We start from the raw sequence: 12,373 nt of genomic DNA on the forward strand, positions 1-12,373 counted from the left end.
TACAAAGTTGTGATGAATTGCTACGAGGTAAGCGAAAAACCAAATGGCCGGTGCCAATTTGCCAAGTGGAAAAAATTCCTACCAGGTCCCTGTTAAAAAACAGGCGAGCAACCGAAGTCCATAGCAAGGTCAGGAGATAAAGAGCAGAACCTAAGGGAGTGGGGGACAGGAGAACTGACCGAGCAGAGAGAAAAGGAACATGCCCTTGGCCGTGGGCAGTTTAAATAGCCGACGCCACACCCCCGGACCGTCCGGATTGGACAGCCTTGGGTTGGCATGGCCAAGGACCAACCAACGGCGCAGGGGCTTTCCTGCTCCATGCACATGGGGGGGGGCTTGCTCCCAGCCCGCAACGTCATCTCCCCGGGGACGGGAAATGGCTTTGGCATAGCTCAAGACACATTTTTAGCCCTTCTTAATGAATTGCCAAATTAAAACAAGAGTTTTGTAATTTTTGTGAAGCTGCCTGATACTGCGTCAAACAATCAGTCCCTCGCGTAGGAATTTTAGTGGTGGCTGACATAACACATGGTTTCGTAAATTAGGAATGGAGGGGTGAGCCATCAACAAATAACTGCGTAGAATATATTAGTTCAGGGATGGAAAGTTCAGCGTGGTGTGATCGAATTTGTTTTTACTGGAACTCCAAAATATACCAAATGGAGCAAGAGCCAAAATGGTGGCCATACACTGGGTTGACTTGTATTTATGTTTACAAATCTGAGTCATTGGTTTCTTTTAAGTAGTCTGTGATCAGTCTGAACAGAACATGATCTCAGTGTTTTATTTTGTCCTGGGACAGTAGCTGGGGTCTGTCGGTTATTTTCTTCATCAAATTTGGGGTGGGGTGGAATACACACTCCTAGTAAATAAGGTACTTCTCATAGTGAAGTCTGCTGATTATCATATAAATCCTCTTAAAAGCAGACTTCAAATCTGGACCCCCAAATTAGAGCATGGTATTTCAGTGGTAGGTGTAGTGGTTTTGACTTTGTGGAGATGTCTTGGAAATATTAACCTAGTTTGAGAGTGTTGACTATACCAAGAAGGCCATGGGGTTAATCAGTGCTCTTGGCTCTAGGATGGCATTTACATAGGAAGATAACAATTTGTTTTCTCTGGGCATGGCTTTGTCTCATATTGTGCGATTATCTGCCAAAAAAACTTTATTTCATCTTGGCAAAAAAGAAAAAAAGCATTTATCCTTATTAGCTTGAGACTGGATTCATGGATTTGATTCAAGTTGATGGCCAACATCTGGTCTTGATCTTCCAGTGATGTATTAAGGTTTCATCAATGAATCCTTTTAGAACTCTTAAGAAGTCCTTTCTTTGAAAGGTTTTGGGTGTGCTTGTGATCCCAAATGACAGTGCTGAAAAGAGAAACTCAGAAAGGTTGTGTTGTCACTTTAGTGCTCTGGTTTGTCAGGGTTGTGTGCCAAAGGCTTATTGAGTCATCCAGTTTGAAAATGACTATTCTAGGTGTTTGAAGTACATATTTTCCCATTAAGCTTTTTAAAAAAATCTACTCAAATGTGTTTTCCTATTGTGGCAGCTACACAATTGTAGAGATTATTCAGGATCCAACCTTCCGTCGCATACATGGTGAACACAAACTGCTCATCTTTCTAGCTTGTTTCTGTGGTGAAGCATCCAAAACAATGAAGAATACCCCATGGGCTATGTAAAATGATTTCTGCCTATTGCTAATCTAGGGGGTTCTGAAGTCATGTGCAGGTCTTCTCTGAAATAACTGTGGTAGAATCTACACAACATATAAAAAAAGCTGTGAAAATTGTAATAAATTGTAAATGTTTATTTGCAGCTGTGTAGATGAGTCCTGTGATAATCAGCCCCTGCATCTATTTCAAAACGAACATTTGTTTCACAAATAATTAAGAATAGTCTCCAGGGAGAGTCACTGTCTTCACCAAACAGATGTCCTAAAAAAAAATCTGGTGTTTAGAGCTGTGGTTACTTACCCCTACCACACCAAAAACAACCCCACATAAAAAGGGTTTTAAATAATTTTTAAAAATTAAAAAAAACACATTAAAAAGCAATTTAAAAGAATGTAAACAGTATTCTCTGCCGGGCAACAGCAGTCTTTTTGTAGTCTTTTTGTAGTCTGTCAGACCCTGCCCTAGGCCTGGTGGAGAGAGGCAGGACCCCCAGACTTTCAGCAGATTTCAGTCTGAGATCCTCTGATATAGATATTTCCCCCCATAAGGTGGTTCTAAGTACTAATGCTCAAAACCATCCTTTCAGTTTTGTAATTGCACATCAGGCTAGTACCGAGAGAAGGAAAATAAAGAAGAACTGCCACTATATTGTGCCTCAATCTACTGTGAAGTTTCACTGCTAGTGCTGATTTATGAATCTCAACAGGCGTCCTTCTTTAATCAAAGGCATCCTCCTTTAATGGAGAAATTAAAAGGCAGTTCCTGCCTGTTGATCATCTTCAGCCTTGGCAATGGAAAAGAACAAACACAAAAGGCATCATCCAAAAAGATAAAAATACATTCTCAAAATGACTAAAGAGGGAGGGTATTTATGCATAAAGAGGTAATAAAGCTTTACTTCTATATATACATACCTGGTAGTAAATCTCCCAGAATTAAATGGGACTTACTTCTGAATAGGCATGTATATGATTTTGCTGTTGTTGCGTTCGCAAAGTAAAGGAAGGATTGAACTCTGATTAATAAGAATACACACAGAGACTTGAACCAGCAAGACTCTGGGAAGGGTGCGTATAATCGTGTCTCTCTGTGCTTGTCCGATGCTCCAGCCCCCTGGCCCAGGCCGTTTTTATTCACAAAAGAACTTTTTACAGAGTGTTCATAAGAACCAATCAGATTTCTTCTGAGCATTTCCACAAACCCACGTGGGGAGAAAGTTAAACTATAAACACTAGTTATCCATGCATACTTTTGGGGTAAATGAATGAATACTACAAAGGAGTGAATACAGCAACTCCGGAGGTCATAAACAATCAGTACACATGATAAGAAGGATGGCCAGGAGGACAGTGACCATTATCACTTAATGTGAAATCTGTTTCCTGGCCCTAAGATTAACATCCTAAGATTACCTATTAGAAACTACAAAGACGAAACTGCCCAGTCTTTGAGGGCACAGGACGCCTGCCTGTCTAAGTGTGTACGTGATTTGTCAGGCAAGGAGAAAGGGGCAGCAGAGGCAAAAGGGCATGGAAAGGACATGAATGTAGAATCTTATGGAATTTAATCAGAAATTATCGTCAATATATCAAACCCAGTCAACACAATGTCTTCATTGTGGACACGATGGCTTGATGTATATTTTATAATTCCTCATGGTAATCCCATCTGATCCCTACAGCTGTAAGGGAGGCTGGGTAAGGTGTTGTTGTTGTTGTTGTAGTTGCAGGTTAATTCATGATAGTCCCAAGAAAAGCAGCTAACTGAGTGGAGGATGACATCTTCGGGTTGTAGAAGATTTAGAATTTTTCAGAATTGATTTTATAATTTAAGACATTGAAATAGAGCAGTGCTTTCTAAACTTGGCTCTCCAGGTGTTGTTGGACTACAACTCCCATCATCCCTGACTACTGGTTTTGCTAGCTGGGGGTGATGAGAGTTGTAGTCCCCCCAAAAAAAACCGACAAGTGGAGGACCAAGTTTTAGAAAGCACTGATGCAGAGCATTAATGAAGAACATTTGCATATACAACTAAAGCCTGTTATGACGCTTTTTTACATAAATACAACCGAGCTGTGAATCAGGAAGTCCTTGGTTTGAATTTTGTTTCTGTCCTGAACTCACTAGGTGGCCTTAAGCCTCTAAGCGCACGCGCATGAATGTGCTAAATGGGGAGGTGATAATACTGACGGACTTTACAGGGATGTTGTAAAGATTACAACCCGATAATGTACGTGAAGCACTTCAAACGCATGAAAGCTCTAGGCAAATGTTGCTGTTGTGAAGCTGTCACGATCCCAAACCTCCCTAATACCAGAGCGCAAACTCGGTTTTTAGCCGAGGCAGTGAAATATCTTGACGCTTTCTCGCATTCTTTGAACCGTAGTTGAAATCGGGAGAGACAGCTGCCAACGTCGCTAGAGAACTTGCCGAGCAAACCAAAAGCCACCTGAACGCCGGAGACATCACCTACTCCGTTCGCGCCATGGATCAGTTGGTGGGTTTGCTGGACGTGCAGCTGCGAAACTTGACACCCGGCGGAAAAGACAGCGCTGCGCGTAGCTTAAACAAGGTAAGTAATACATGTAATGGCCAATGAAGCCACCGCCGTCTTTGTCTTTCTCTTCTGCTTTTTGCTGTGAGAAGTCCTCTTGCATCTGTCACGGGAGCTGAGGACCTCCGCACTCTGCTAACTTAACAGATCATCTTTTTCTTTTTTAAAAAAATAAAGTTTTTTATTTATACAACAAGAAAAAAAACAAATACCAAATTACACACAAATTACAAAAATAACCATAGACACATAATTTTCTTAGCAAACAATAAAACATCTATTGGTCTTAACACTAAAGACCCAACCTCCTGTCTATTCCATATTTCAAATTCATATTACTTATTGCCAATACACACCTTTATCATAATTAAACTTATTCTCAATAAATCTAATTTCTTATATCTACCTTGCAACTATTACTGAAGTCCCTCGAATGCTGCAACAGAATTTAAACTACTATATTTATTTTTCAGATATTCTTTGAAAACCTCCCATTTTGAAACAAATTCCTGTTTTGATTTATTCTTCATTTTTTCTGATAAACCATCTAATTTGGCGCATTCTGTCAGCTTTTGGATCCAATCTTGTATAGAGGGGGTTTCATTACTCTTCCATTTTGCTGCGATCAAAACAGATCATCTTTGGACTCCCTGCGAAATATTTGTTTATTCCAAGAACAATTCGGGCTTCGGATAACATTAGAATGCAGGGCCAGCGTGAGACAGCTCTTTGTAGCTTTGTCCCAGCGGATAGTAGGAGCGCATAGCAGAATAATACTTCCCTGGCGATGTATATACTGTAGAGTAACTTGAGAGAGCCGTGTTGGCAGCGCTCCCAGAACTATAGTGGCCGTCTGAGTAACTCCTGCACCAGTAGGCATTGCTGGAGGAGATAAAAATCAAACCTATAGGGAATAGGCAGTTGCCCCCTGCCTCTCCCCATCCTTTTCCCCTCTTCCAGATTAGTAAGAATTTTCCTGTTGAGAATTCTGAAGGCTCTGACAGCAATATGCAGAGGGAACCGAAGGCGGCTGAAATCTCAGCTTATTTTTCCTAAATTTTGGGACTGGGAATGTAGTGAGTATGAGTTACTCGTGCGTAAGCTGGTGCCTTTCTCGGTTAATTTCCCTAGTTAAACCTTTCTGACTGTGCAGCCCCTTCTTCCCGTGGCTGCCTCAGTCACTGGCAGAATCCGTCAGTGGGCGTTTCTTGAACCTCTTCCAACATAAAAGTTGTTTGACATCCAGTCTCCTCCTCCTCTCACTGCGCGGGAGTCTTCTGCGCAGGGAAGGCGTGGGTAGCGGAGGCCCTGGGCTCTCCTCACTGATGTCCAGTGAAGAGTCCTGGAGCCCCTTCTCCAATTCCCCCATCGCCCCCCCCTTTATCCCTGGTGTTGCGCCGATTGGCTTCCCCCTCGACTGAGCTGTTTCTCCCCTGGCTGCTGGGTCCTTCGCCAGCATCATCTGAGAGCCTTCCCTTCGCCTCTCGCTCCGATGTCAGCTCCCTGACAGGGAAGAACAGGGGAAATTAACAATAGTGAAGAGGAAACAACAGCAGATAGAGGGGGAAACAGCCAGGACTTTCGTCCTCCCCATATATGCAGTTCTGTTGACCTTGATGTTCTCTATCTGTTGGTGGTGGACAGCGCCAGCCCACTCGATAGGGGAAATGTAGCAACTGCCTCAGACAGCATTCTTTCGGGCCCTGATTGCTTCTCCTATTCCTTTGGGAAACTAGGTGGGATATAGTTTTTTAAAAAATGATTCATCATAATGAGCTACGGGTTGTCAGCTCGTAAAGGAGTGATAAAAGATAAAGTGATAAAAGAAAGGTCACCATTGAAATTGATCAAAAGCACTCCTGTCTGTGTCCACCACAGGTTGAAAAAATGTAATAAAAAAAGAAGAGCTAATTTAAAGGCAACCCAAGACCTGCTTTGATCACCGTAATCTTTTCTGGATTGCTTTAGTTTGCTTTTCTTAATTTTCTTTAGCCGCCCTAACTTGGAACAATTAAGAACCAAGACTATTGTTCTCTTGGATAAGTGGGAAAGGGTGGGGTAGTTGGGGACATAGTGTTACGCCTCTTCCACACACAATATGGAATAGCAATGGAGGGAAAGACTCACTAGCGTGGCTTCCTTTGAGAGTGTCCCACAAGGTTGCAGTGAAAGTTTAGCCACGGTGGGCGATCTCCAGCGCCACAAAAATAGATTTCCCTTCCTCCCCACTGCAGGCCCTTCATGCACACCCAAAATCTGATCTGGAGGGTTGCGGAACTTTCCGGACCACATATTTTTGGGAGGGAGGAGTGCAGGTGTGGGGCTGCAGTGGAAACGGGAGGAAGGAAAAGTCTCACTGTGCAAGTGGAAATCGGTTGCACAATCAGACAAGCAGTTGGATTTATTTATTTAATAAAATGTAGTTTAAAAATCTATGTACATAAAATATTAACCCATTTACCTTAAAAAATAAAAAGCTTTGAACTCAATGGGACTTACTACTGCATAGGCATGTAGAGAACTGCACTACCAATAAATTAGATAGATCAATTAAAATATTTTATCATTTAAGAAGATTACTCGAGCATTAGGTTTTCCATTTATCTTTGGTACAAATTGTTAGAAAAAATAAGGGTGACAGGTCCCATTTTAGAATGATTTGTTTTATTTATTGTTTTATATGCTGCTTTGCATTCAAGTGAATCCCAAAGCACTTTGCAAAGTAAAAGCAAAAACAAAAGAGACATTCCTTCTTCTGTTTTATGCGGGAGGGAATCTCTTCCTTCTGTTGCAGAATTATAATTGTGTCATTATAATTCTGAAGAAAAAATACTTTTTTCCTTATCCATACGCCAGTTTTGTATATCTAATTAATTGCTGATGACTTAATTGTAATTAATAATCATTTGTCAATTGAAATGCATTTGATTAATTGACTGGGATGAGGTCTAAACTTACAGCACGAAAATAGAAAGCCAATGGCTCTGCTAATGTTGTTGGAATCCAATGTATGCAGGGACAACGGTTACTCACCGCTGTCGCTGCAGAGGTTGAATATCAAGGTGGAATAACAGACTTTATCACTTCATACTGCAAGTGGAGGATACAGTGGTTCCCCGCAAGACGAAAAACCAGCTAGACGAAAAACCCGCTAGACGAAAGGGTTTTCCGTTTTTGAGCTGCTTCGCAAGACGAATTTCCCTATGGGCTTGCTTCGCAAAACGAAAAAGTCTTGCGAGTCTTGCGATTTTTTTCGCTTCCCCCCCCCTTTTTCTAAGCCGCTAAGCCACTAATAGCCTTTAATAGCTGCTAAACCGCTAATAGCGCTAATCCGCTAAGCCGCTAATAGGGTTGCTTCGCAAGACGAAAAAACCGCTAGACGAAGAGACTCACGGAACGGATTAATTTCATCTTGCGAGGCATCACTGTACCATTTTTAATGACCCTGTGTTTTATATGGCACATGAGGGAGAGAGGTTTTCTTGCTAAGGTGCTTTTTTCTGTTTGCAGTGAGCTTTTTCATGTAGGGCAACATTAAAAAACATGACACATACACAGACCCATTGTATTCTGAAGTGGTACAGTCCATTCTGTTACCTCCTGCTGCTGCTTTTGTAGTTAATTGGCTGCCAGTCCTTGGCGAAGTCATTGTGGGTCAGGTTCTTGCATGGCCACTGGTTTGTGCCACTGCTTTAACAGTACCCAATAACCCATTGCCTCCAAAGTTCTGGAGATGGTGCAGTTTCTCTTGTTGATCTGCATACGAGGACCGTCTAATAAGACCACGAAAACAGTTTTGTTCTCAGAGCCTAAGCAAAAGCCAAGCTAAAAAAAGATTAAGAATGTTTTTATCATCTAGGTATGCCTGGAGTTGCTAAGCAACCCTATGCTCAATTATGTTGCTTGGAAACGGGAGCTCAGATACTGGACCGTGATTTACTGGGTTATCAACACTCAAAGATCCCCTGGGGAGCGAATGGGTAACAGCCTCCTTAAGAGGCATAGACAGCTTCCCTGTCATCATTTAAAATGTTATAGAGCACCGAAATTAATAATAATTGTGAACGGCATGATAACTGGAAAGCAGCCTCTCCTTACAAATTTTTATTAGCCAGGAAAGGCAGAGATGAGCATGTGGTTTGAGACATTTCCCCCGTCAATACGTGAGCAGGAAACTATCCATGGCTTGCAGCTCAGACATCATTACAACCATGGTCTCCTCATCACACTGAATGCAAAGATTCTGAAGCTATATCTGGGCCAGACTCAGACACAGCAATGTCTGTCTGGATGTGCATATCTCACAGAGCCACCATTGCGAGAGACTTCAGCACCAACTCCAATGTCATCTCAGCCAGTGGTTCTCATTAGGCAGAAACGTGGCCTGTAGAAACCACTGACTACTCCTGGTGTCCAGCGTCACAAACACACTTCAAAGCTGGTAGAGTTCAATGGGCAAAGATTAAACCTTTGTGGATAATGTGATTCCACCACCTCATCTGACCACTGATGAGTGAAAATCAACACAGTCATTACCCTAGTACCACCCAAAGCAAGGCAATATTCCCTCCTTACCTATCATAAAGGTAGAGGGACCCCTGACCATTAGGTCCAGTCGTGACTGACTCTGGGGTTGCGGCGCTCATCTCGCTTTATTGGCCAAGGGAGCCGGCGTACAGCTTCCAGGTCATGTGGCCAGCATGACTAAGCCGCTTCTGGTGAACCAGAGCAGCGCACAGAAACGCCGTTTACCTTCCCGCCGGAGCGGTATCTATTTATCTACTTGCACTTTGACGTGCTTTTGAACTGCTAGGTTGGCAGGAGCAGGGACCGAGCAACGGGAGCTCACCCTGTTGCAGGGATTCGAACTGCCAGCCTTCTGGTCAGCAAGTCCTAGGCTCTGTGATTTAACCAACAGCGCCACCTGCGTCCCTTAGTATTCCCTCGTATTTGCAGTCAAAGATACAGGGCCGGCCCGCCCAGGAGGTGGGCTGAAGCAGCCGCCTCAGGTGGCAGAATCTTGCCGGGTGGTGCCCCCACAGATCACCATCTCACAAAAGTTCTCTGAGATCTTGTCAGGAGAACCAGTTGCCCGACCTCAGTAAGCAAGGCTTTGGTGGTGGGGAGGGTGCTGGCAGCTTCTCGCCTCACCTCAAGACAGCGAGACAAAGAGAACATGGCAGTTGTACTTACTGCTGTCTGGTAAAGCGTCTCATTAGACAGCTTTTTATGAGCAATTTTAAAATCCAGGTGACTCTAAGAAGTCCTGCTATAGTGGCCCCATGTTCGGGGTCAGTCAGCTGAATCACATCCCTCCATTATAACGAGAATTTGAGGTGGGAGAATAGGTCCTACTGTATATAGTTTGAAAATGGCGTGGTGAACTACTTTGAAGCTTGCCAGTGTATTATATATAAGTTTGAGGGTGGAGGAATAGCTTATTTGAGTAGACTAAATGTTTGACAAGGCACTCTGGCACAAAACAATTTGAAGGGAACACCTTCTCCTGTTCAGACCTGCTCAGTCACTAAAGTAATCTTCTTAGGCTCTCTTGGTTGTGGCCACACTTTGCAGAAACTCATCTTTCAGTGACCTGGCAGAGGACTATTTTTCTTGTGGAGCCCATTCTTTGGAATAATCTTTTCCCCAAAGAAAAGGGGCTTACATTGTACCTGTTTAGTGGGGCCTTTGCTGGCTCTTGGTGCCAGCCATTTGGTATATCGTTTTAAGTAAAATATTGTATTCGGTATTCATGCTACTTTATTTATCTTGTTGTTTTATTTTAATGAGATTTAAAAAAACACCTACATATGTTTTCAAAATAGATAGATGATATATAGATAGATGATAGATAGATATAGATAGATGATAGATAGAGATAGATAGATGATAGGTGATAGATAGATAGATAGATAGATAGATAGATAGATAGATAGATAGATATAGATAGATAGATAGATGATAGAGATAGATGATAGATAGATATAGATAGATAGATGATAGATAGATAGATAGATAGATAGATAGATAGATAGATGAATGATAGATAGATGGTAGGTAGGTAGGTAGATATCCAAGTAGAAATATACAGTACTTAGAAAAATGATATACAGTGGTGCCCCGCAAGACGAAATTAATTCGTTCCGCAATTTTTGTCGTCTAGCGAATTTTTCATCTTGCGAAGCACGAAATCCCATAGGAATGCATTGAAAATCAATTAATGCGTTCCTATGGTCAAAAAAAAGTCCAAACAAAGCCAAATTTGGTACAACAACAGTTTATTAACTGCTCTTTAAAGTCACACATACTGTAAAGAGCAGTTCAAAAATTTAAGGGAAAATAAATTAACTTTATAAACAAAACATGTCTTTGTTTTTAGTCAAAGAAAAAAAGTCGCGAGACGTTTTCGTCTTGCGAAGCAAGCCCATAGGGGAAATTCGTCTTGCGAGGCAAATCGCGAACGGAAAAAACTTTCGTCTAGCGAGTTTTTTGTATTGCGAGGCATTCGTATTGCGGGGCACCACTGTATGTGTTGGGGTGTTGGGCTGAAAGTCAAGTGGTTAAATTCAGCACAGAAAATGCCCCCCTTGCAAAAAAAAATAATTAATTGCTTTGTTGGAATGATTCGCCATGACATAGTCGGCCACCATATTTTTTTCCACATGGCTCACAGAATGCTGCTGCTTCAAAGATGGAGAACCTGTGGCCTTCCAGATGTTGTTGGACATCAACTCCCAGCATGGAGTTGATGTCCATTCGCTTTGCTGGCAGAGGCTGATAGGAGGGTCACATGTTCCTCACCTGCGTTGCTGAAATGAGCCACCAAAATTGCTGGCTCTAAATTGGGGACCTAGTTTTGTTTCAGCACCATTGATCAGGTAAGTTCCAAGCTGCTGTCTGGTTCAAGGAACAGCAGTCATACTTGCTTCTTCCAGGCAGGTTGGAAGATTATAAGGGATTAACATTAATTTATAACAGACACTGTGGAGATGGTATTTTTATTTTTAAACAGTTGGAATAAAACTGCAGAAAAACCTCCTGAACCTGTAGCCTTATTTTTCACATTTGTGAATTCCATGTCCCCTCTCATTAGCTTTGAACTATTAACACCTTTTAGAATTACTTTGTTCTCTCTTGTTTAAGAAATGTAATTGTGGAAAGCTTTTTAAACTAATTTTCACATCCTTATAACATTGCTTATGATTTAACAACAAACTCATTATATTCCTTTATTATTATTTTCTTTTGCTCATCATATGGATAGTGGCCAAATGATTTACCTATCTTGTCAAACAAATATTTATTTTGAGAAGTCAAGCTGTTTATATATTTTATATGTTTCCAAATACTTTTGCTGTTCTTCATTCGCCTTCAATCTGTCATATATTTCCCCAGATTGTGTTCTGTTAGGCAGATTTTCTAACTTTCTGATAGCTTGCATAATTAAATCCTTTAATTCAGATTCCTGCCTTATAAATTAAATCATCTAAAATAAGTTTGTTTTTTCAGCTTGTTTAAAAAAAACAATATAATCTGCGTAAATTGTGGGTTCTGTTGCGGCGTTCAGCACATTGTTGATTAAAGCAGAAGGGGTAAAGATTAGTTCTTGAATATGAAATAGGAATTGAATAAAATGTATAATCGTAATGAGTTGGATTCAGAGAAGTTCCCACTGAAGAGTTGGATGGAAGATGACTTTCCTGTCCCCACCCAAACCTCTCCCAATATTCATTTTTTTAATATGAATTTTATTAGTATTTTCCACACAACAACAACAACAACACGAAAGATATCAAAAGATAACAATACACAACACACAAAAATCAACATTCGGAAACTAAAAAAGACAACAAAAACAAAACAATAAACCAAACAAATCCATATCTTACAAGTTAATATTATAAACACTAAAGCAGCAACAACAAGACATTGACTTCTATCAATCCCACAGCACCTCCTTTATCTCTCATTCTGTCTTCCTGTTTTCCTGTTTTCTTTATCCTCTCTATCCTAACATCTAGATGTAAAACCTTCTTTCATATCCTTTCACTTCACAAGGTTATTCCGGACTCAGCCACATTTCTGCCCTTGAACCTTGACTTTTGAGGTATTCATTTAACCTCTCTCAATATTCAATG

The 12,373-nt window shown here is 41.3% G+C and overlaps 1 protein-coding gene across 22 annotated transcripts in view; it reads left to right on the forward strand.

Annotated features, from left to right (window-relative positions):
- Positions 1–12,373, forward strand: part of ADGRL3 (adhesion G protein-coupled receptor L3) — a 574,776-nt gene that overhangs the window by 419,729 nt on the left and 142,674 nt on the right. For all 22 annotated transcript variants that reach the window (XM_082206024.1, XM_082206018.1, XM_082206034.1 and 19 more), the window contains one exon: positions 4,068–4,253. In XM_082206024.1, coding sequence (XP_082062150.1) covers positions 4,068–4,253 — 186 coding nt within the window. The remainder of the gene's footprint in view (positions 1–4,067; positions 4,254–12,373) is intronic.

This window comes from Podarcis vaucheri, assembly GCF_965113315.1.
Source record: "Podarcis vaucheri genome assembly, chromosome: 17".
In the NCBI taxonomy this organism is placed as follows: domain Eukaryota; kingdom Metazoa; phylum Chordata; class Lepidosauria; order Squamata; family Lacertidae; genus Podarcis; species Podarcis vaucheri.